General features: G+C 41.5%; 1 protein-coding gene across 6 annotated transcripts in view; it reads left to right on the top strand.

The window, feature by feature from the left end:
- The window catches only part of PPP2R2C (protein phosphatase 2 regulatory subunit Bgamma), a 292,251-nt gene that overhangs the window by 238,422 nt on the left and 32,613 nt on the right, over positions 1-21,216 (top strand). For all 6 annotated transcript variants that reach the window (XM_037898107.2, XM_043544684.1, XM_037898109.2 and 3 more), the window contains one exon: positions 4,128-4,292. In XM_037898107.2, the coding sequence (XP_037754035.2) occupies positions 4,128-4,292 (165 nt within the window). The remainder of the gene's footprint in view (positions 1-4,127; positions 4,293-21,216) is intronic.

Genomic DNA, 21,216 nt, shown 5'->3' with positions numbered 1-21,216 from the left:
TTTAAGAACATTTAGGCATACTTCATAATAGGTGGTAAATCAATGTTACCACATCTTGGTATTCATTGTACTAACATTAATGATGATGGATTCCTGGAGATGGATGCAAATGTGATACTGTAAGTAATTTCTTAGGAATGCCATTGAAATGCAACATTAATTCATGTCCTCTTGTTATGAAATGTCACCAGCTACTCCCATTCTTCACTGCCGTTTTTCGTTTTAAAACCAATTCAGCGTAATATATGATATGGTCACTGTGAAGCCAAGCAAATTTATGATAATTTTATCTACACTTGCATATTGTTACTTTTAAATTTTAATTTCATTTTAGTGCTTCTGAAATCTACAGGCTCAGGAAAGATCAAAGAGTAGTTGTAATTTCTGTGATGGGCCTGACCCTGCTCCCACTGAAATCAATTAAAGTTTTTCTGTCTGCTTCAACAAGCACAGGGACTGGCTTAGTAAGACAACATGCGACTTTTCTGGCCATTAATAAAACAACATTTTCCTATTATCTCATTCTCCAGGAATGTTCAAATTATCTCTTATGCCAATTGATTCAAATTTTATGTTCTGGGAAGCATGACAGCTGGGAAGGAGGGTCTTGTGTTTAAGGCCCCAATCTGGGATTCAATAGATCTATGTTCACATCACAGCTCTATCGTGGATTTTCAGTGTGACTTTGGGCAAGCCATGTATTCTCTCTGCCCCGGTTCCTTATCTGAAAGATAGAATAGTAATAAGAAAAGGAGTACTTGTGGCACCTTGGAGACTAACCAATTTATTTGAGCATAAGCTTTTGTGAGCTACAGCTTCCTCTCCCACAGGGGTATTGTGAAGATAAATTCATTAGTGTTTGGAAGGTTTGCAGACACTACAAGGATGAGGATCATATGAGAAAATAGTCTTACTCAGATACTCTGCCATATTGTTACTCTTTGTTTTCACTGTATGCCTGTAATGGTGTTCACTCACCACAAGAGCACCTCCTCCTCCTGGGCAGGCATGGCATAGCAGTTCTTCCTGCATGGCACCCCCTGCCAAGTGGTCATTTCGTCACTACAGTGGTCTCTCTTCCTGTAATTCACAGTGCTCCCTACTCACAACTCATCCCTCTGGCTAGGTCACTATATACCCCCACCCACCCCTTCTGGGGTATCAAAGTTTTGCTGGACTAGCTGTCCAGATTGCACCTCAAACAGTCCAGCACCACTTCCCAGTGGCTGGTAGGGGAATCCAGGCCTTACCTCTATCCTGGATTCCAGTCCAGCGACCCCATAATCAGCAGCCAAGGTCTACACAGTCTCCCTCCTTGCTGCTGTTTCTCTGAGCTTCTTCCTACCCTGCCTTTTCAGGCATCCTTTCTCCACAACTCCTCTGGGGTTGACCCTTCTTCCAGGGGCAGGATCCTAGGACTTATTCTCCCTGCTAGGTTTCCTGCTCCCAGAGAATGACTACAGACTCTCTCCCTGCAGCCTCCTAGTACTACAAACTTCCCCTCTTTATAATCCTTTGCCAGCTGGGCATCATCAGCAATTAGTATTTATCAATCCCTGGGCCTCCCATCAGGTACAACTGTGAAGGTTAATTGGTCCCTTCTGGGCCACCGTCACCCCTTCAGAGCTGGTGTGGGGATGAACACTCCATCACAATGCCTCTTCAACTATTGTTTTCTTAAAATCTTCTTCTTCTAGGAAATATTTCTTCCTCCTTTTGCACCAGAAATCTCTCTTCTCACTTTCCCTTTTCTGAGCTGTTGTCCCATATCTTCTCTTGTGGTTTTTTCACTTGTCTTTCCCAGAGCATAAGATCACCAAATGGCTGTGACTGAGGAGTACCATGTAAGTTAAGCATCGTATCAATAATTTTTAATAATAGTGATTGGATTGGCTGATGTATACATGGGTTACTTAATTGGTGTGATATATACTTCAGATATGAACAATTAAAGAGCTCAGAGCTACAGTCCTTTTTTCACAGAAATTTACATTGATTTCAGTAATAAGCATTATCTTCATGGGGAATTTTCCACAATGGATGGCACTGCTGGAACTTCAATTTGTAGTGAAGCTAACAGTATATTCTATGTTTATGATTTTTTCTTACCAAATGGGCAAATTTTCAGAGGTCCTTTACTCAGCACCTGAAATTGTCTACATATTTTCACATCTATAATTTGGCACACAGAGAACTCTGATTTGTGCTTTCTAAATGTATTTGCCCATGTGGATAGATCAGTTAGGCATCTACACAATTTGTATTCACAACTGCAGGACCCAAACCTGCTCCTATTATATTTTAACAAAATTCCCATTGACTTCAATGGGAGCAAGATTGGACTCATTTTGAAAAATTCTATTTGGAAAAGGTGAGACATGAAAAATTGGAGGCACCAGTTTTTTGATGCCATTTTTTTAAATGTAGCCCTCAGTGCAATTTTCAAAAGCAGCACACAACCGTGCAGTCTTGTGCATGCATAGACCTTGATTTTTGCATTGAGACTGGTACATATTCACACTCATCAGTTTGCATACGGGCATCTGAGTTTGTGTACAATTTGCATGTGCAGAAGAAATGCACATACCTTTTTAAAAACCCTCCCTAAGTTGCATAATGATGTAAGACAGTGATTCCCATAACTTTAGGGCAACCATACAAATTGTCCAGACTACAGGCTTGATTCTGATCTTCCATACCAGTGTAAATCAAGATTAACTTATCAAACACAGTGGAGTTTCACTGATGTATCTGCTGTAAATGAGACCAGAATCTAGCTGAAAGTCTTTTAGCTATACTAGTCAGTGACCTTGATATCCTTTACCAGTAGGCAAACTTTCTTGACACTGGCACTGATGGAGATAAGGGGGGGGGAAAAACCTGTTAGGTCTTCCAGTCTATCTAGCTTCTGTGATCTACTAATATATGTCAATTATAACCAATTATTCCCCCTCCTTAGCATTAGCATCTTTTAGATCTGAAATATCCTGGTGGCTCACATTCATCTACCATTTTGTTATAGTCCTTGATACTTCTGAATGTCTGTTTAAGGTTCTAATGCCATTTGGTGTTCCAGCATAGAGCCTATATGATCCCACAATTTTCCATCTGCTTGGCCTGAGATTCTAAGAACATGCAGTACAAACAATATAAAACCAACGTCCAACCTCTAGGTCAGGGGTTTTCACAAGAAAAGCCTCTGGTGGCCACATGCCATTTGAGAAACGCTGCTCTAGGTTATCTAACCACCCAGTGTTGAATATAGCATAGAATTAGGTTGAGAGGAAAGGAATGTATTGTAAGGAGGAATTCCAAGCACAGGGAGGGGCATGAGTAAAGGTATAAAGCTGGGAATGGGAGAAGCAGACTCAAGGGAGGAGCTAGGAGAGAGGATTTAGAGGAGAGGAGGGAATGAGGGGAGAGAGAAAGAGGAAATAAGAGCAGGCTGGGGCAAACCGTGAAGCACTGAAGCGGAGGAAAAGGGCCTTGACATTGATACAGCAAAGGACAAGAAGCCAGTGAAGGAGGGGATGATGAGGTCAAAAGAGTAGGAGAGGAAAGTTATTTTAGCAGCAATATTTTAAATAGACTGGATGGAGGGAAAGTTGAGATGTACAGTCACTGCTATCTATACATCAGTGTTATCTGAACTACAGCAGTAATTGCCATTGCAGTTATGGGGAAATACTGATGATTCTGATTTGCCAAGCAGTGCAGGGTATTTAGCTACTGATTCTCCTTTAGTTTAAATGAAAGATAGGTGATCAAATCCCTGAACGGATCTGAAAACCTCAACTGCCATATCTCCATCATCAACATTTTAATGCAAATGTAGGCATATTAATGACATCCACAGTAAGGTATGTTAGATAGTGTTCCTAAATTAATTTTGTTATGAAAATGTAATTGTCTCTGTGGTGCAACCATCAAATAAGAAAAGCTACTGCCAAATAGAATAATGCTGAATGTCTCTTCTCAAACAAATGAGAATGCTTTATTCAAAACTAATTTATTTGTCTGTAAATGTGTGGAAAATGTCTATACAACCATGCGGCCTTCAAACAGGTGGCAAGATTCATAGCTTACTTGTAAACAATTTAATTTTCCTTAATAAAACCTCCATTCAGACATTGTAGATATAAAGCCAGCCAACATGGAGGATCTGACAGAAGTGATTACTGCATCCGAGTTTCATCCCCACCATTGCAATCTCTTTGTCTACAGCAGCAGCAAAGGATCCTTGAGACTCTGTGACATGAGGGCATCAGCCCTCTGTGACAAACATTCCAAACGTAAGTTCCTAAACTACATTTTGCTGCAAATACTTGCTAATGTTCATCATTTGTAGATAGTGCACCTCTGTGTATGTACTGGAGTGCAAGATGTGCTAGCTTGTCAGTTACAAACATGCTAAAAAAAACAAAACAGTGACAAAAACTGAGCAAACCACTGAATCTATACAAGAGTTGTTTAGGGACTTGATTGGAAGCACTTCTCTAACTCCTCCTCCTTGCAGTTCATACGACAAACACAGCTGAGTGAAAAGCCCACAACCTGCTATCAATAGACAGATGGTTCTGAACAATTTAGATAGTCTCTTTGTGAAGAGTCTAGGAAAGTACTGTTTAGTATGGATACACATCTGCTATTCTGAAGTGCAAATCTGAGTTTTGGGGCAAGCATATTTTGTCAATCCAAACCTTATACAAAAAAAAAAAAATCAAGGGAAGCATTTTCAGGGTGCATGAATGTTAAGGTATCACTTGAAGTTTTGGCCCCAAATTTTTCAGATAATGTAATTTCTAAGCATTGTTTTTGCTCAACTAAACCAATGAAGTAACTAATAATATATAAGCCATGTAATATGGGAAAGGAGGTTATTTCAAAATTGAACAATAAAAGGAATAAAATGTTGTGGTACTATAAAAAGTATTCAGTAGTTGGCCTAATATGGATGTATATAGCTTGTGAGATTCATATCAAGAAGTTGTAGCTATTTCATCTGATGACCAAATGAGGAATGTGGAATCTGCAAATGGAAAAAGGGAGTTATCTTAAATTCATGATAGCACCAGAATATAAATTACCATGAGGCTGTGTTTTTTCATGAAGAGTCTATGAAGTGAGGTATGGAATACATTACATTATGAAATAATCTGGCTATCAGCTCTTTAGAGTCCAAATAGGAGAGCATAGACATATGGAGTCCTTTGAAACTCAGCTGGAGAATGGCTTAAGTGTGATAGGTTTAAAGATATCAAGGTCATATGATGGAGAGGGCATTTGCCATGGAGAAGCTTTTTAAATGGACTGAGGTTAATACATAATGAAAGAGAAAACTAAACCAATAAATGGCTCTCACGTTACCTGGTTCTGATATGTTTTCTTGCCTGGGGCAAGGGTAAAATATTGAACCTAAAGATAAATGGTTAAATTATAGCTCTGACTGCCAGTGGGAAAACCTTTGGAGAAGCTTAGCAGTTCTAATGCCCAAGTGGTGGTGAAGGGAGGCATAATGGGACATTCAGGGAGCAGCACTTACTATACTTGTACAAAAAGTGTACTGTGTGCTTTCTCCTACTGCTGCCCACCTGATACTAGTTGAGACACTGGGAGGATGGGGCCCGGCCACGTCTCTAATTAGGTTCACCAGGGGAAGGAGACCAAAGCCCTGAGGTAAGTGGGGAAGTGGGATATCGGGAGGAAGCACGAGCAGGAGCGTGCGAGAGGGCAGGGCTCCTGCCTCATACTGAGAAAGAGGGACAATCAGCAAGTTACCTCAAGTGTCTATACACAAATGCAAGAAGCCTGGGAAACAAGCAGGGAGAACTGGAAGTCCTGGCACAGTCAAGGAGTTATGATGTGATTGGAATAACAGAGACTTGGTGGGATAACTCACATGACTGGAGTACTGTCATGGATGGATATAACTGTTCAGGAAGGACAGGCAGGGCAGAAAAGGTGAGGGAGTTGCACTGTATGTAAGGGAGCAGTATGACTGCTCAGAGCTCAAGTATGAACCTGCAGAAAAACCTGAGTGTCTCTGGATTAAGTTTAGAAGTGTGAGCAACAAGGGTGATGTCGTGGTGGGAGTCTGCTATAGACCACTGGACCAGGGGGATGAGGTGGACGAGGCTTTCTTCCGGCAACTCATGGAAGTTACTAGATCACAGGCCCTGGTTCTCATGGGAGACTTCAATCACCCTGATATCTGCTGGGAAAGCAATACAGTGGTGCACAGACAATCCAGGAAGTTTTTGGAAAATGTAGGGGACAATTTCCTGGTGCAAGTGCTGGAGGAACCAACTAGGGGCAGAGCTCTTCTTGACCTGTTCCTCACAAACCGGGAAGAATTAGTAGGGGAAGCAAAAGTGGATGGGAACCTGGGAGGCAGTGACCATGAGATGGTCGAGTTCAGGATCCTGACACAGGGAAGAAAGGAAAGCAGCAGAATACGGACACTGGACTTCAGAAAAGCAGACTTTGACTCCCTCAGGGAACGGATGGGCAGGATCCCCTGGGAAAATAACATGAGGGGGAAAGGAGTCCAGGAGAGCTGGCTGTATTTTAAAGAATCCTTATTGAGGTTACAGGGACAAACCATCCCGATGTGTAGAAAGAATAGTAAATATGGCAGGCGACCAGCTTGGCTTAACAGTGAAATCCTTGCTGATCTTAAACACAAAAAAGAAGCTTACAAGAAGTGGAAGGTTGGACAAATGACCAGGGCGGAGTATAAAAATATTGCTCAGGCATGCAGGAGTGAAATCAGGAAGGCCAAATCACACCTGGAGTTGCAGCTAGCAAGAGATGTTAAGAGTAACAAGAAGGGTTTCTTCAGGTATGTTAGCAACAAGAAGAAAGTCAAGGGAAGTGTGGGCCCCTTACTGAATGAGGGAGACAACTTAGTGACAGAGGATGTGGAAAAAGCTAATGTACTCAATGCTTTTTTTGCCTCTGTCTTCACGAACAAGGTCAGCTCCCAGACTACTGCACTGGGCAGCACAGCATGGGGAGGAGGTGACCAGCCCTCTGTGGAAAAAGAAGTGGTTTGGGACTATTTAGAAAACCTGGACGAGCACAAGTCCATGGGGCCGGATACGCTGCATCCGAGAGTGCTAAAGGAGTTGGCGGATGTGAGTGCAGAGCCATTGGCCATTATCTTTGAAAACTCATGGCGATCGGGGGAAGTCCCAGACGACTGGAAAAAGGCTAATGCAGTGCCCATCTTTAAAAAAGGGAAGACGGAGGATCCTGGGAACTACAGGCCAGACAGCCTCACCTCAGTCCCTGGAAAAATCATGGAGCAGGTCCTCAAGGAATCAATTCTGAAGCACTTAGAGGAGAGGAAAGTGATCAGGAACAGTCAGCATGGATTCACCAAGGGCAAGTCATGCCTGACTAATCTAATTGCCTTCTATGACAAGATAACTGGCTCTGAGGATGAGGGGAAAGCAGTGGACATGTTGTTCCTTGACTTTAGCAAAGCTTTTGACACTGTCTCCCACAGTATTCTTGACAGCAAGTTAAAGAAGTATGGGCTGGATGAATGGACTATGAGGTGGATAGAAAGTTGGCTAGATTGTCGGGCTCAACGGGTAGTGATCAATGGCTCCAGGTCTAGTTGGCAGCCGGTATCAAGTGGAGTGCCCCAAGGGTTGGTCCTCGGGCCGGTTTTGTTTAATATCTTCATAAATGATCTGGAGGATGGTGTGGATTGCACCCTCAGCAAGTTTGCAGATGACACTAAACTGGGAGGAGAGGTAGATACGCTGGAGGGTAGGGATAGGATACAGAGGGCCCTAGACAAATTGGAGGATTGGGCCAAAAGAAATCTGATGAGGTTCAACAAGGACAAGTGCAGAGTCCTGCACTTCGGACGGAAGAATCTCATGCACCGCTACAGACTAGGGACCGAATGGCTCGGCAGCAGTTCTGCAGAAAAGGACCAAGGGGTTACAGTGGACGATAAGCTGGATATGAGTCAACAGTGTGTCCTTGTTGCCAAGAAGGCTAACAGCATTTTGGGATGTATATGTAGCGCATTGCCAGCAGATCGAGGGACTTGATCATTCCTCTCTATTTGACATTGGTGAGGCCTCATCTGGAGTACTGTGTCCAGTTTTGGGCCCCACACTACAAGAAGGATGTGGAAAAATTGGAAAGAATCCAGCGGAGGGCAACAAAAATGATTAGGGGACTGGAACACATGACTTATGAGGAGAGGCTGAGGGAACTGGGATTGTTTAGTCTGCAGAAGAGAAGAATGAGGAGGGATTTGATAGCTGCTTTCAACTACCTGAAAGGGGGTTCCAAAGAGAATGGATCTAGACTGTTCTCAGTGGTAGCTGATGACAGAACAAGGAGTAATGGTCTCAAGTTGCAATGGGGGAGGTTTAGGTTGGATATTAGGAAAAACTTTTTCACTAGGAGGGTGGTGAAACACTGGAATGCGTTACCTAGGGAGGTGGTGGAATCTCCTTCCTTAGATATTTTTAAGGTCAGGCTTGACAAAGCCCTGGTTGGGATAATTTAGTTGGGGATTGGTCCTGCTTTGAGCAGGGGTTGGACTAGATGACCTCCTGAGGTCCCTTCCAACCCTGATATTCTATGATGATCTGCCCTACGCAGTTCTATCAATTCTAGTGCTTTTGCAGGCCTTTTGTTCAGAGAGTGTACACAGACAAACCATGGTGACCCCCAGAGGGGTGAACCGGGGAAAAGGGTTTCCCTGCATCACTTTCCCCATTGGACCTGTCTGGGGTCAGCATTGATATTGGCAATAACATGTACATAAAGAAGAAGGCGAACCATGGACTGTGAGTACCATACATTGGGTGTTAAGAATAAAACAGGTGCAAAAAAAATTAATGATATAAGACTCTCTGCACCTCAAATATTTATCTAACTAGGATTCTGAATTCCGCTGGAGCCACTAAAAAGTAGAAGTTAAAGAATATCTTTAATTATTTGTTTATAATTAAGTCAGTGTGAACGGGTGTGTAACAGCATGGCATGCACCTCTTGCGAGCGCTCCCTTCTGGTCAGGTGTGTCTGCACTTATGAGTTTATGGTGTCCCCCTTCTGGCAATTTCTCTAACAGTTTCTAGTGACTCAGCCCTCTGGCCAAGTCACTCAGTCTGTACAGAACACAACTCAAACAGATCTCTTCTTAGTTATTAGTCCAACAACGTCTTTAAGCACTCCTAGCCCTGGTAGAGACCATGCCCCCAGGGCTTCCACCCTGGAGATTCTTTGCCCACTCTGGTCTGTTCTGGCCCCAGCTCTCCAGCTGGGCCTCTTAACAGTTCAGATCACCTTCTGGGGCTTTATCGCTGTCTAATTGTAAGCCACTTCCCCGGTGACCTATGGTGGGGACCCAGGCCGGCACACTACTCCAGGTTCTAGCACAGGGACCACCATGTCTCTTTAACAAACCTGCTTTCAGTTCCCTGGGCCACTTCCCTGCAGCCCGAGGTTTCACAGTGCTTCAGGGGTCTTCTATGTTCAGGCCCAGCAGCTAGCCAGGAGCTCTTTCTCTCTCTCCCAGTCCCTGCCAGCACTGAGCTGTCCATGGTGCTACAGTGCTGACACTGGTCTGCACTGTAGCTCCTTTTATACTAGCCTGCAACCCTCTAATTGGCTAACCCCTTATAGCCTCCTCCTGTTTGGCTGCTTTCCTGCACCGTTGCTCTAGGCTGCTTGGAGGACTTAGCTCCACAACTCCTTTCCTGGGAAGGGTGTGCAGGACCCTGAGGCCTCCGACAGGGGGCTTCAGGGCCTAGACCATCCAGTCATAGGGTGCATAAAAATGAAATCCAGTCTGCATTTCATACAGTGCATGAGCTGAAATAATTACTACTGTAGCAAAGGGAACATGTGCTTTGTGGGATCACACCAGCCTGTGAAGTTTTTTCCTTCCTGCCTTTCACAAAATACTTGAATACATATAGAACTATTATATTTATCTAGACCCAAGTTCCCATTTTTTTGATTCTCTTCCTGTTTCAGTAGCAATTGCCATGTGTATTTGTTTGAAACCATAGATTGCTATCTGCCCTGAAAATGATGGATTTGGATATTGTCCAAATATAAAAAATTCCACACACATCAGTGTTCAGATAAGCCCACTACTGATGTAGGGCCTGATCACTGTCCCATGGAAGTCATTTCAGAATCCCCATTGGCTTGACTAGGAAGAAGACTGGGCCCATTATTGTATTATTCCATTCCTCCATATTAGTGGAGATGCCTAGTATCTTCATGGTGTTCTGGCTATTGAGATACATAAAGCACAAAATTCAATGTACATGAGAGTGCTGCAGCAGACATGTGTATTGTGACTGGGCCAGAGGAAAAGTGGCCCAAAACATCACGTGGAGGAGGAGCAGAATGGGGAGCTCCTCCTCCTAATAATGTAACAGCTGTTGAGTTGCTGTGTGCCTGTTGCTGCAGGTTGGCACAGGAACATTTTCTTGAGCTCACAACCTGTTTTCTCACAGTCTGCTGAGATCTGACCTACTGTCATGTGGCCAGTTCCTATGAGAAGCTAAGAACTTGATGAATACCTGTTAACTCTCATGGAGCCAAATCCTGGGATTGAGCCTTTCTGAGGCACTCTGTGCTTCACAGAATCAGGCCTTCAATGTCTACTTGACATTGTTGAAGTCAATGGGAGGTTTACTGAGTAACTGGAAATCTTTCTTGTGTAGAGGGAACACAAAAAGCATATGCACCACTCAGTTCCCACTGAAGTCTTTTGAGGCAGACAGGTCTTATTAATAGGAAATATGCATTTGAGGGTGTAAATGCACTGTATGTGGTGCATAGGTCTCTGCACAGGGGTGAATTTCTTCAGGAGTAGACACCCAGTGGCGTAGCCAGGTGGAGAAAACAGGAGGAGCGGAGATAAAAAAGGCACCACCCACTTGTACTCACTCGGCGGCACACCGGGTCTTCGGTGGTGGGTCAGGTGGCGCTTCGGGTCTTCAGCAGCACTTCGGTGGGTCCTTCACTCACTCCGGTCTTTGGCGGCACTGAAGGACACCTCACTCCCCCGCCACCAAAGGCTGGTTAAAAAAAAATTAAAAAGGCGCCAAAAAATTAAAAAGGCACCACTTCTGCTCGGTGGGAGAGCCCCGCTCTCCCCCCACCCCCCCATGCTACTAGACACTGAGTAAAACCGCCATGATTGAGCCCATCAGATGCAAGGAAAAAAGCAAGTGCTTAGAATTGGTTAGGATGTGGTCTCTGTTTATTGCTTATTCTTAGAAAATAACCTTCCACAATAATTTTCGGCAGTATTTTGCCTTTGTTAGCTGTACACCTTTGTGCTTTGAGGGGAAATCAAATATTGTGAGGAAAGAAGAGAGCGTGACAGAATTTGGGTCTTCGTTGTGAGTTTTCCTGTCCTACTTAAATTGTTTTCTTCCGTAATACTTTCATTTCTTCCTATTAATAGGGCCTGTATGCCCTCTTCCTATTAATAGGGCCTGTACAGTGCCAAATGCCCATCATAACATGTCATAAATATAAAGGGAAGGGTAACCACCTTTCTCTGTACAGTGCTATAAAATCCCTCCTGGCCAGAGGCAAAATCCTTTCACCTGTAAAGGGTTAAGAAGCTAAGGTAACCTTGCTGGCACCTAACCCAAAATAACCAATAAGGGGACAAGATACTTTCAGATCTGAAGGGGGGAAAAAGGCTTTTGTCCGTCTGTGTATACCTTTGCCGGGAACAGATCAAGGATGCAAGCCTTCAACTCCTGTAAAGTTAGTAAGTAATCTAGCTAAAAATGCGTTAGGTTTTTTTGTTTTGGTTTGTAAATTTGCTGTGCTGGAGGGAATGTGTATTCCTGTTTTTGTGTCTTTTTGTAACATAAGGTTTTGCCTGAAGGGATTCTCTATGTTTTAAATCTAACTGCCTGTGAGATTATCTTCCATTCTGATCTTACAAAGTTGTTCTTTTATCTTTTTTGTTCTTCTAATAAAGTTCTGTTTTTTTAAGAATATGATTTGTTTTTTGGGTTTTAAAAATCCAAGGCAGGTTTGTGCTCATCTTGTTTATTCTCAAGCCTCCCCAGAAAAGGGGGTGTAAGGGCTTGGGGGGGATATTTTAGGGAAATAGGAACTCCAAATGATCCTTTCCCTGTTCTTTGTTTAAATCACTTGGTGGTGGCAGCATACTGTTCAAGGACAAGGCAAAGTTTGTACCTTGGAAAAGTTTTTAACCTAAGCTGGTAAAAATAAGCTTAGGGGGGCTTTCATGCGGGTCCCCACATCTGTACCCTAAAGTTCAGAGTGGGGAGGGAACCTTGACATAACCTATTAAAACAATAATACAGGAACCCTGAATGAAAAGAAGGCATTTTATGCCAGAAGGGAGAGCAAGGTCTAATGGTCATTGATTAAACCCTATTTTCCAGATCTGTGAGTTAGAAAATAGCCCTTTAATGTAGCATTGCTGCACTAAACTGGAGTCAGGCTCATTGAGAAACTGAGTGTGGAGTATGTACAAGAGAAAAATTGATAAGGTTAATGATAGAACTTTCAAAGCTTTAACAAGGAAGAGTACTGAGTACTGCTGATTGGCTTGGTTTGATTATAGCTCACCCTGACGTGCAACACTAGTTCCGTAAACTCTATAACAGTCTAAAGCGTTCATCTTAAAATAAATCAGCCAGGCTTTCAGATGTTAGCAGGACAATCTCTTTGATATCTGCACCATGAATTTTATACCAGTCAGTATACACCTGTTTTACAAATGATTTCTGTATATTCCCAATACCCTCCCCAGGCCAACTCAGCTTGCCCTTATGCAACCTTTCCCCATAAGTTACTCCACCCCCCGTATTTAGAACAGTCTTTTTGATCTTGGGCATGACTCTCTTACTTCAAATCTCTTCTCAAAATTCACTTCTTCTAGTCAGTTTTCAGTCACTGACCTTCTCCAGAGCCCCTCTTCCAGACACTGTCCCCAGATTAAAATATATTGCAGTATTATTAGAAATAAACAAAATCCAATGAGTAAATTTTATAAGATCATAGGCTTATTACTCATATCTCATGAACTATTACTGTTTTACACTCCTTTCTCTTATGCTTTCTCCCCCACCTTTTAATCCTTTCCTGTGTTGTTGAATGTAGATTTCAAGCTTTTTGAGGCAGGGACATTTCATTTGTAGATATTTATAAAGCACCATGCACATATATAGTACTGTATAAATATGTACTTAGTATGGGTTACGCTAAGTACATTAACTCAGTACAGTAAAAAATCTTGAAGGCTGCTACATTGCTAGACAGAGAGTTCAAAGTCCTCGGTATATTCATTGACTAGAAACCAGCATGGGCAGTAGCAGCACTGCAAAGTTTTCCCCCAACAATGCGTCCCAACCCTGACCTGAAGGAAGCAAATCTGGGGACAAGAGGGTTTCATGCCCATTCAGATAGTGTTGCCCCTGCCAGGACTACTAATAGGCTGCCAATTAGCACAGTTAGTTGTGATGTGGACACCTGTGTCCTAGGCACAGGTCCGAGACCAGCAGATCTATTTACATAGCTCACTGAAAGATCATCAAATACTGACATTTGATAAACAAGTTTGAAATGTTGATTAAAGTGTGTCCGTATTGGAGCCATGTCAATGTTCACCTACATTTGCTAATGGACCACATGAATCTGGCTCTGATCATGGCTTCTCTTTATACATGACCTACTTTGGTAGGCCTACATTTTCAATGTAAAGCTTTAATTTAGAAGCAAGTGCAATATCAATACTCAAGCTATTTTAACTACTAGTCTGAGTTCAATACATATTTCTAAATGTACAGCTGTTTTACTTCGGTTTGGGCAAGACCACTGCTCCTTTAACAGGCGTTTGAATGTTAGAATGAAGAATTGGGCTGACAGCTAGAGACAAAAGATAGGGAAAGAATATGGCACAGTGAATAAATAATGAGAGTCACTGGAGACTTGGCACAGTTTATGCACTTTTGAAAATTCAGCCCTATAGGATGTAATCTGTTTAAACTACATATTTTGTTTAAAGTTGAATTTTCTTTTACCTCTGGATATTCCTATAGACTATAAAATATATACTTCTTCCATGATGTGTTTTAAATCAGCTAACTCAGCTGATTTAAGATTCTTCTAGAGATCCATTGCCAACATGCAAAGTTTGCTATGTGAGGGAGGAATGTGTTGAAGTGATTGAAGCAAGGAAGATGGAATCTGTTTAGTTATAAGCGATACCAGTGTGTCCTATGAAGTTTTTAGAAGTTACAAAGTCCCCTAGCACATAACTCTCGTGGCTTATACATTTCCATTAGAGTTCAGGCTTTCAACTCTAAAACATTTCACATGGTTGAGAACCAAGGACCTCAAGCAGGAACCACTTAAAAACACCCATTTGGTCCCCATGCATGGCCTGGTGTATCAAGAACAGAGGAAGATCTTAGAATGAGAAAGCAAACCTGAAATCACCCACCACATGGAGGCCTGGGAAATGTTCCACTTGGAAATGTTTGCAATTTTTTATGAAAAATGATGAAAACATTGCTTATTTTAATCATATTTTAAAACTAAGTACATATGCAGCATTTTATGTAAGTTATAGATGACAGGACAATCCTGGCCCAAAGGTAAAACATCTAACAGTTATGCCCTCTTCCTTAAAGGAAGTGTGAGCATAGAATTGAGGAGGCCCTAGCACCCTCTACCACCTCTATTCAATTATATGGATAGTAAGTTATCCTTAAATGGTCTTCCAAAACCAGTGGAAAAATGAGTTTCCTATGAGATCATAGATCAGAGATTCTGTAATTTATCATCTTTCCCTTGACTGTTCCCCTCACTTTTTGTGCCCCAGTCATCAAAGAAATGCCATCATGACAGTGGTAATTACCATTGACCTTCCTGTGAAGGAAGGCAAGAGAAAATTCTGCCACTCTGTCACAATTTCTGGTGTTGCTGCAGGTGTTTGCATGCTATCAATATACAAGTGGTCCAGATTTTCACAATTGTGTCACAACTGAGCAATTTTAGAGAAGATCAGTGCTGACTGTTATTTTGTTCAGTCTTTATGTATATGAATCTGAGTGAGACCTTAACAGCCTCTGGTTTAGATTCCTCACATTTATCCAATATCTCTTCAAACCTCTCCGAAAGAGAAATCCTGATTTCTTTGTAGTTCAGGACTCCTAATGGGCCTTTAATGTTCAAATTGTAGTTTCCCAGATTTTTACCCAACTAACTTTTAAATTATAGAGCTGTCTCATTTTTGACCTCTGATGATTTATACTTTCCAAAGCAGTGAATTAATTGCTCAATCATCTGTAGACTTACGGCTCTCTTAATGCTGCTATTTTGGAATCTGTTTCTTTAACCTGGGCTCACAAACCATCCATTTTACTTCCCTAAATGCCCTGCCTATTCTTCCTAGGCATGAAACAACTTCACCATTTTAGGTACTAATGATGTTACTGGCTCCAATAATTTTCCTTTAGAGGTTTCTCTTCTATATTGTAGCTATTGTAAGAGCCATCATTTACAAGGAGACTTGTGCAGAACAGCCTGGGAAGGATGGTACTAAGCAAGAGATGTCAGTCCAATGATGCTGTTTTCTCTGCTGCCACAACATTCACTTAATTAATGTTAAATTATAATGAAACACTGAAGTTCCCATTTTTTGGTGTTGCTGCAGGTGTTTGCATGTTATCAGTATACAAGTGGTCCAGATTTTCATGTTATGCAGATACAGTGGTACAGATTTTCAGAACTTTGACTATGAAGAATGAGCGGCATATTGCTTGTCTAATTTATATACACAATTACATTAATTTTGCATGCAGGTCATCACTTGGACATCTGACAGACCATCTGGACACATCACCAGCCATTCTGAAAATCTAGACCGGGGTGGGCAAACTTTTTGGCTGAGGGCCACATAGGGGTTCCAAAACTGTATGGAGGTCTGGGTAGGGAAGGCTGTGCCTCCCCAGACAGCCTGGCCCCTGCCCCCTCCCACTTCCTGCGCCCTGACTGCCCCCCCCCGGAGCCCACCCCTATCCACCACCTGCCCTGCTCCCTGCCCACTGACTGCCCCGACCCCTATCCACACCCCCGCCCTCTGACAGGCCCCCTGGGACTCCCATGCCTATCCAACCGCCCTCTGCTCCCTGACTGCCCCCCGGGACCCTCTGCCCCACCACACACACTCCCTGTCCCCTTACTATGCCACTCAGAGCACCAGGACTGGCAGCCGCGCTGCCCAGCCGGAGCCAGCTGCACAGTCTAGAGTACTGGGGCAGGCTGATGGCTCTCACAGCTGCGCTCCCTGGCAGGAGCTCGCCACCCAGAGCGCTGGCGGCACGGCGAGCTGAGGCTGTGGGGGTGGGGGGACAGCAGGGGAGGGGCTGGGAGCTAGCCTCCCCGGCTGGAGCTCAAGGGCTGGGCAGGAGGGTCCTGCGGGCCGGATGTGGCCTGCGGACCACAGTTTGCCCACCTCTGATCTAGACCATAATCAACAGTACAAAGTTCAGTAAGATTGATGCACTTTCAGTAAATTTCATGCACTTTCCTCTTTACAATGATCAGTACTTCTCCTGAACTTCAGCCAGTTACTCCCAGTCTGGCAATTAGAAGAATCACATACCTTCTCTTTCGTTGGCAGAATCTAGAGATACTAAACTCAAGAAAGCTAAAGCAGCCACCAAACCATAGAATCAGACAAAGAAACCAGAAAATAAAAGGTACACACTGATTTTTAAAATCAAACTAACATGCTTTGAAAGGACACTGGGATTACTTAGTAGTGACAGTTTTCTGACCTCTAACTGAATATGGATTATCCTTCATTTGAAACAAAGAACAACCAGATACACACACCTACAAACCCTGACAGAATGTCCCTGCTGGATTTGCTAATTAATATTGACCGTTCCAAATGAATGATGCTTGTTGTAGGACTGGAAAAGAGGGAACTTGTGTTCCTTTTGTGTGAGCTTTACATTTAAGAAATTATCTTCAGATTACTGCTTCTGTCCTCATGCAAGTCTGTCATCTGAGATGGGTGTGGGCGAGTGGGGAGGGAATGTTCGCATTATGTGTGTTCAGAGGCAGCTGTAAAAGTAGGTCTACTCCAGGTGAGAACTGTGAGGTCATGTGACATTGTACAGAAAACAGTTCAACTTAATCTGAGCTCTCATAACACTTCAGTCACATGTGTTAATAAAGGTTTGTTTTCCCTATTGAAGGTCTGGACTTGGGCTTTAAGAATGTGTTGCTAATGCATGTATCCATTATTCCATCATATCCCCCATTTTATGAAACTTAGATATAAAAATGTGCCCACATCTTGGTAATTTTACTTCTCATAAATTTCCTAATTACAGTTGTCACTACAGATCTATCACTCCAATTTCACACATAGCGGACCCAATCCTATAAAGGGTCCTTCTTTGTGCAGAAATCTCCCTGGATTCAGTAAGAGATATCCTGTGGGCCATCTGCAGGATTGGGCCTCATCAATGTAAGATTGTCTTTGATGTAGAGCACTTCTGTGATGATAATAATTTAAAATAGATAATGAAAATTAGGAACTGCTACTGCAGAAAGACAGGTATTAGTTATGCATCTTTCCCCTTGATTATGCAAATATATTAAAATTAAATAAAAGTAAAAAGAAAATCATCTGATTTATGTACTTGCAGCCATCAAATAGTAAGAAAAAATATAGTACTGAAGCAGGCATAAATGATTTATCATTAAAAAGGCATTTCATTAACCTCCCAAAACACACAAACCCAGTCAGAGCAAATAATTACTGTAAGATTTCTTTAATTATTCAGTTAAAACTGCTGTCTTGTTTTTTGTTGCAATTTAATATATTTAAATAAACATCTTCCATTGTCTTTCCAGATTTCCATTTTTTGTTCAAGATGCCATTTCAAAGGGGGTGGTGGGGCCGGATTATTTCTCCCAGTCTTAGGCCCCAATCTCTAAGATTTATACATGTGCTTAACTGTACGTACCAGGTAGTCTCATGTCCCATTAACTTCAGTGGGACTACTCAAAGTTAAACATGTTTATAAATCTTTGCAAGATTGCAGTTTAATGATGCTCTGCCTTTAAGATTACCCCATCCCTTCCCCCATTTCCTTGCATGGGATTCTTTAGCACCACTCTTTATTAACAAACTCCCTAGTGAAGCAACATTTAATATAAGCATCTCTCCAGTGAAGCTCTCCCCCATTGATCTTTATGTATTGACCTAGTTCAGCCCTCTTGCACTGTCCCTTGCATCTTGTGACAAGTTACAGCAACTCACTGTAGAATACCAGATAGTAAAACAGATTCTTAGATATTGATTTGATGGTTTACATTTAAAATTCATACTGTCTAGCTGTATTGATGAGAAATCTTGCTTTTAATGATGGGTCACTGGCCAGAGGTGTGCTAGTTGGTGGTTGGTATTTGCAATCTAAAGGGGGGCGGAATTATTTTTTGAGAAATTTTACCTTTTATCACATAAGGACAGATAATGACAGGAAAGTGAAATGGACATGCAGCCCTCAAAACTAATTTTTGATGTTTATGAATTTGACTAAAGTATTTGATTTAAAACAGGATAGGCAATCTGAGAAGATTAGGGTTAATATAGCATAAAACACATTGGTTAAATAGTTGTCATTAATTAATTATGAAATCATTGAATTTCATGTTTCTTAGCTAAAGTAGACTCAAGAATACTTATAAATGTATATATTTTATTAATAAATATTTACTTGAAAGATGACAGGAAATTACTAAAAATACAAAACAAAGCTGAATGTATGAGAGGATTTACAAAGTAAGATTAAGAAGTGAATATAAGAAGTTAAAATGTAAAGAACTAAAGTACATAAATATTAGTAATCAAAATCTTATCACAAATTGTTAAAGCAATGCCAAGTGCCGGAGACTTTCCCCATTGGTATTGATTTTATGTGGAAGGCACTCAGACATTATGATGATGGGCATCAGTGTAACATCCTAAAATAATTCTGTGTGATTCTGGGGAGAGGATTTTGGTACTAGTATGGAAATTATGGCTAGTTCGTGCAGGACCTTGCATATTTGCCCATCAAGTTTTATTTCAATAAAAATGTATTGAACTGTCAGTGACAGCTCAACCAAAAGTTATTCCAAAGTTAGAAACTTGAACCATGACTTACTTAATACAGTAGAAAGACACAAGGTAGGTGAGGTAATATCTTTTATTGGGCCAACTTCTGTTGGTGAGAGAGACAAGCTTTCGAGCTTACACAGAGCTCTTCTTTCTTCTTTAGGTCTGGGGAACGAAGCATCTGCTTCCAACTCCAGACCTGAAGAAGAAAGAAAGCTTGTACCTTCCACCAATAGAAGTTGGCCCAATAAAAGATATTACTTCACCCACCTTGTCTATCTCGTATCCTGGGATCAACTCAGCTACAATAACACTGCTAACAAATAACACAGTTTCATTTCAGTTCTAAATTACCACACCTAGGTAAGAATAATTAATAACTAAGCTTTTGTCAGTCTCTCTCTCTCTCTCACACACACACACATGCACACCCAAATACCACATGTTTCACCCAAGTATGCACTTAATGATTCAAAAATACTTCTAGTTTCTTCTAAAATTCACAAGAAGGTACAATTACAGGTGATCTGTAACTGTAATCTTGGTCTACAATAACCCCTTACAATACTTTAACCAAATGTTAAAACAATGGTAAAATCCTCAGCCAGATTCTCAACTAGATTCTCTAAATTGGCATAGTTCCATTGCAATGAAAGGAGCTGTACTGATTCACATAATTTGAGGATCTGGCCCCTTTTCTTTAAAACCATACATTAATTAATTGAAACTTCTCTATCTTTGTCTGGAAAAGTTGTCAATTTAATTTGACACAACTGAAGATGCACTGTCCCTCAGCTCTAGTTTCACTGCACCTAAGCACAGTTAAAGTAAGTACCATGCTGAACTAATGTAATGAATGTTCTATGCTCAAGACTCTTCATTAACCACATATTAAATCAAAATATTATTTGTAGACCTATAGAATGAATCTTATTAGTGAAAGAGAAGTAAATACACATTATGGGTCAGATCCTCAGCTGTTATAAATCAGCATACGGAATATGCAGATTTATATTAGCTGATGATCTGGCCTGCATACATTTAAGTCATTTATATTGCTTTTAAACTCAAGGTCATACTTTCGGAGGGGCATTTAACTTAGAAAAACCAATTAATCAGCTGAAAATAAAATGATGTATAAAAATCTTTATTACCTATCAAGTGGAATGAATGTACATAAATTCTCCAGCTCTGTTTGAAAACTTGCAATGGCTGGTCTCTCAAAATTCCATTAATGTCAAGGTACCATTATTTCAAGTAGTAGTGTATGCCTTACTCTGAGATCACTGAGGTCTTCCCTTAAGGATTTAAAAGAAGGAATGAGTTAATTTAGATTGTAAGCTCCTTGTAAACTCCAAGACTATCTGTCTTGTGTTTGTATAGCAGCTAGCATAACGGGGCCCTTGTCCATGACTGGGTCTCCTAGATGCTTCTGCAATATAAATAATTAAATTTAATAATACGGTGCTTATCTGGGGCACATCTTGAGTTGCTCCCAGAAGAAGTGCCATCAGTGGCCAGCTAAGGATCCAGTTCTTAGTTTTTCATCCTGGTTTCTGGGCTAGTGAAAAGCCAGATGTTTTCAGCTAGGGAAGCAAATAGCTTAAGTCATCCTAGCTGAATCAGAAGAACCACCATACTTATGAAATGACTTTCCATAAGTCCAGTCAGAGGAGATTGCATTTGCATGTTCTGTGGAACATCCTTTTATGTCATTTATGAATTCATCTTTTACACAGTAGACTCTCATGTCATCTATGTGGAGTCTCCATCATCTTACAGGACTACTTTTGTTTTTTATATTTTTCTGATAACTACATGTTATAGAATGTATGTAGGCATGATTCAGCTTTACCCTGAATCCATTCCACTTTGAAATAGCAGAAACGTGTTTTTGTCTATAATCCTGCTCTTGGTCTTCAGTAACACAAGTTCCAAGGCTCACCTCTCTATTGTTTAGAATTATATGACATTATCATCAACCTTACTGTTTGCTTGTTTTAGTTTACTGGTATTTCAACTGTAGAAAAGCCTGGCAGTTACCACAGAGT

The sequence above is a fragment of the Chelonia mydas genome, chromosome 4 (assembly GCF_015237465.2).
Source record: "Chelonia mydas isolate rCheMyd1 chromosome 4, rCheMyd1.pri.v2, whole genome shotgun sequence".
Taxonomy (NCBI): Eukaryota; Metazoa; Chordata; order Testudines; family Cheloniidae; genus Chelonia; species Chelonia mydas.
Note: the sequence above shows the minus strand (reverse complement) of the source record. Positions and strands in the feature narration are given on the sequence as shown.